Here is a 4,548-nt window from a genome sequence, read left to right on the forward strand (position 1 = left end):
TTCTGGCTGGTTACGGGAGGCACAGATAGATGGGGACTGTGAAAGCTGTGAAAACCAGCAGCTAAAGGTGCAGTTTCTGTTTGCTGGCTGTAAGAAGGTCTCTTTTGAAGAGGATTCTACACCAGCTAGCTATTGTGGTGCTAATTGTGGAGTTAATAGCTTTTGCCCTGGAGCAAAATTGCCTTAAGGGAAGGCTATGGATAGCAAAGCACAGCTGAGAGCTGAGAACAAAAGTTTCAGAGACTGAACTGAATTATTACATTCAGGGGAATTGCAAAAAGTTTTTGGTTGTGGGTTTATATTTTGAACTTTAAGACTGGTATCAGAAAGCTTTCAGTGGATTGTAAAGCTGATATCAGAAAGCTTTCACTGAAATGTTAAGACTGGTACCAGAACTGACTTTTTGAAGTTTTCAGACTTATGAAATGTGATGGCCAGGAGTGGTTCAATAGCAATGGGACAATTTTGACTTTACCTCTGCATATAGACTCTACCAACTGTGACTTATGAATTGTTTTGTGTACACATATATGCTTTATTAACTGTGGTGACTCAGGAACTGTTTGTGTAAAAATGGAACTGTTTGGTGTAGGTATAGAGAAATTTGTTTTTTTTTTCTACCAGGCCCAAGATGAAGTTTAAAAAATTATAAAGAAAAAGGGGAGTTAATATTCCTCAGTCTCTTTAATTAAAAAAATATTTTCTTGTCACGAGTGGATTAATGTTAACATGTGTTAATGTATCCTGTGTTTTGTTAGCAAGAAATGCAAAAAGTTCTATTAAGAAATTGCTTCTGGATGTTTGCTAAAGTTTGTAAAGTGTAAATAGTCCTATTGAGAGTTTGCTTTTGGATGTAAGTTTGTAAGAATTGTAAATATGTATAGTAATATTCATGCTAGAATTACATTAATCTGTTGGTATTGATGAACCATGGTTTGGTGAAGCTAAGGGGATCTTTAGGTTTGATGCAGTTTCAGGATTTTACTGATTTATTTGACATGGTTGCATCAGGAGTTTATTGATTAAAAAAGGGCATAGTGCACCTGAGGCTGCTATAGACACCTTAGACCCATTTTAAAAAGACATTCCATCTTTATCATCCTCTGCTCCTTTTACTTGAAGGCATAGTAGCCAAAGGAAGCAGGAGTAGTGCTGTGGTAATTCCAGCTACTTGCAAGCTCTTAGTGGAAAAGCTGATTCAGAGCTGCATAGAGTTAAGATCTGTACCCCCATTTGAGATTTATATTATTATTAAGAATTTGTGGAAGCCCAAATTACTCAGGGTCAGAGAAGCTGAGTTTGCTTTACCCAGAAGGGCTGCATAATGGATGATTTGACCAAGGCGTGGTCATCAGGTGTTTGGAAGGGTCTGGGAAAAGGTGAGAGCTGGCCTCCCACAATGGTGTCTAGCATAAACTGAATCTGTGTCCCTGAGCCATGTCACTCATCTCTGACATCAGAATAAACTCTCTCTCAATTCCCTTTGAGAGGAGAGCTTAGTTTTTTGGGTCAAATTCCAACATTTGAGGGAGGCAGAGGAGAAGGACTGTGAGTTTGAGGCTAGCCTGATCTACATAGTGAGTTCCAGGCCAGCAAGGGCTACAGAGTGAGACCTTGTTTCAAAAAAGTTGGGGGTGTAGGGTCCAGGGATATAGAAATATAAAACTGTAAACCTAAATAAATAAAAAAATAAAAGCTGACAGTCATCACTCTAAAGGTTAACTGCTAACAATGGCTCTCTGCTTACAGCCAGCTCCTCTGTCAACAGCCAGGGGTTAACTTTTAACCCCCTTACCCCTTATAGCCAACAACTGCCTGGACCAAAGTTAACTTTTAATAGATGTTTCTACGTGACTCCTAGCATGCACTGCATCCCTGATGCTTTCCCCTTCACTATAAAAAGGGGGCCAGAACCCGCCTCCATTGCCACAGCCTCAAAATACAATTCTGGCTGTGGTCTCAGCTAGCTGATAAGCTTTTGTGCCCCATGGTGATATTTTCTTGTCCTTTTTTTCCCCTGGAATAAAGTTTGCTTCTGGTTTAATAGACTTTGGTGGTCTGTTCCCCATTATTGTGTGACCCCACACCCAACAGGGGGTGGGGAGGGGGCACCACCAATATTGGTGTTTAACTCTTGTGTCTTTTCTGTTGTTATTTTTCATTATGTTTTGTTGTTTTTTGTTTGGTTGGATTTTTTAAAGATTTATTTATTTATTTATTATGTATACAGTGTTCTGTCTGCATATACACCTGCAGGCCAGAAGAGGGCACCAGATCTCATTATAGATAGTTGTGAGCCACCATGTGGTTGCTGGGAATTGAACTCAGGACCTCTGGAAGAGCATCCAATGCTCTTAACCACTGAGCCATCTCTCCAGCCCTTGTTTTTTTGTTTTTGTTTGGTTTGGGTTTTTTTTTTTTTTTTTTTTTTTGAGACAGGGTTTCTATGTGTAGCCCTGGCTGTCCTGAAACTCACTCTGTAGACCAGGCTGACCTCAAACTCACAAGAGACCTGTCTGCCTTTGCCTTCCAAGTGCTGGGATCAAAGGCAATCGCAACCACGGCCCGCTCTTCTTTTGATCATCTTTATTCTCAGAGATAAAAGCCGCCAGGTCCCACATACCCCGTAGCTGCTGCAAGAGGCTGCAGGCTCAAGGTGCAGAATCTCCCGTGATGGTGGAGGGTGGGGGAGCGGGGTGGGAGTGGCCAGCAGCGGCCAGCAGGTCACTGGCATAAAGCCATGGCTTCTAGGTTCAGGAAGCTGACTTGCATCTTGACCTCGAAGTCGATGCCCTGCCAGGTCTTGACGAAGTCCTCGAAGGTGATGCCCTGGTACTGCTGGCCCTGCTCCAGCGGCTGGTCGGATGCCCTGGCTGCCTCTTTCAAGGCGCGGTGCGCGATGGAGTTGGCGATGGAGCGCACCCACGTGCTCTCCACCTGCGGGTTCGCCGACAGCAGGTCCTCCACCACCCTGCGGTACTCCTGCAGCGTGATGAGCCCGTCGCAGTCCTCGTCGTACAAGTGGAAGAGGAAGCGCATCTTCTCCCGGCGGTACGTCTCCGCCTCGTCCTTGCTCAAGTGCTTTGAGCGCAGCGGCTTGAAGTAGGCGATGATGGTCAGGAAGTCCTCGAAGCTAATCTCCTCGGCCAAGCCGCTGGTCCCCTTGCCCAGGTTCCGGTTGTCGAAGAAGGCGCGGATGATCCTGGAGCGGATCGGGTTGAACTCCAGGTCCAGGACGTTGTCGAAGTTCTCAGGCCGGATGGTGGGCTGGTCTCCGCTCAACAGCCGGAACCTCTGGTGCAGCTGCTTGATCTGGTCCCAGTTGAAGTCGCTCTGGTTCCGGAACCCCTCCTGCATCTGCCCCCACCAGAAGTCAGTCCTGCTCTCACGCTTCCACTCCTCCTCAGAGGATTGCGAGACGCCCATGGTGCCCCGTGGGCTCCAGACAATCTCAGCTGCCCGGGGGAGGGGTCCTGGGGTCCCTGGAGGCTCTCATCTTACCGCCATTCTGATTTATTAGGTCATCAAGGCAACCTCTGTTAGGGCAGGTCCGTCACAATCCCCGAGGCCTCTTTGCTTCCCAAATTCAGTAAAATGAAGCGGATTATAATCGTAGTATACATTCTTCCTTTTCCTAGGGCCTCGCTGGGAAAGCACAAAGATGTGTGTGTCTTTCCTTACAGAACTAAAGACGCTAGAATGGCCGCGACCCCAGAGCTCTGAAGGCAGGGGCAGGAGGATCTCCCTGAGTTTGAGGCCGGCTTGGTCTACACAGTTGAGTTCCAAGTCATTCAAGGGAAGAAGGGAAGAAAGGAAGGGAGGGAGGGAGGGAGGGAGGGAGGGAGGGAGGGAGGGAGGGAGGGAGGGCAGGAAAGCAGAGCGAGAGAGAAATAAAGATGGAGAGAAAGTAGAGGAAAGAGAAAGAAAAATGAAGGAAGGAATACATGAAAGATGAGAGAAAATAAAGGAGAGGGGATGAAGGGGGAACACACTAGAAATAACTAGACTAGTTAATATGGACAAGAATTAAGTAAGCCCCAAACAATTGTGACAGTGTTCATGTTCACATAACCCATGAACCCCCCCCCCAAAAAAAAAAAACAACCCAACAGAAGTATGGCTTTTCTAGGGTAGTTATATGTAAGTAACGTGTTAATAAACCATACATGTCTCGATAATTATACACTTGACCAGTAGAATTGGGTACTTACCTTCATAGGTAAAGGGTATATGCTGCTTGAAAGTGGAGCTTAGGATTTTGTGTCCAGGCACTGTCTTTGTTACTTTTCTATTGCTGGTAGAAAACATCAAGACCAAAAGCAACTTGGGGAGGGAAGAGTTTATTTCAACTACACTTCCACATCGTGTCCATCAGCTGTTTCTCACACTAGGACCCAAACTAATAATGGCAGCACGTGACTCCTATTTGGAACTCCGCCTTCGGGGTAGGATGTGGCCAACGATGTCTTGGAATCAGAGAAGCTGTGCTGACCCAGAGGAGACCCTCACAAGACACTTCTATTACCGTATTACTATTACCTAGTCAGG

At 45.7% G+C, this 4,548-nt stretch overlaps 1 protein-coding gene across 1 annotated transcript; it reads right to left on the minus strand.

Moving 5' to 3' along the window:
* Nucleotides 1-2,571: 2,571 nt before the first annotated feature.
* Nucleotides 2,572-3,730, minus strand: LOC131925253 (calcineurin B homologous protein 3-like). Its single transcript, XM_059280549.1, has one exon. The coding sequence runs from the start codon at nt 3,424-3,426 to the stop codon at nt 2,725-2,727; it is 702 nt and encodes a 233-aa protein (XP_059136532.1). The 5' UTR covers nt 3,427-3,730; the 3' UTR covers nt 2,572-2,724.
* Nucleotides 3,731-4,548: the final 818 nt, after the last annotated feature.

The sequence above is a fragment of the Peromyscus eremicus genome, chromosome 1, assembly GCF_949786415.1.
Source record: "Peromyscus eremicus chromosome 1, PerEre_H2_v1, whole genome shotgun sequence".
NCBI classification, from domain to species: domain Eukaryota; kingdom Metazoa; phylum Chordata; class Mammalia; order Rodentia; family Cricetidae; genus Peromyscus; species Peromyscus eremicus.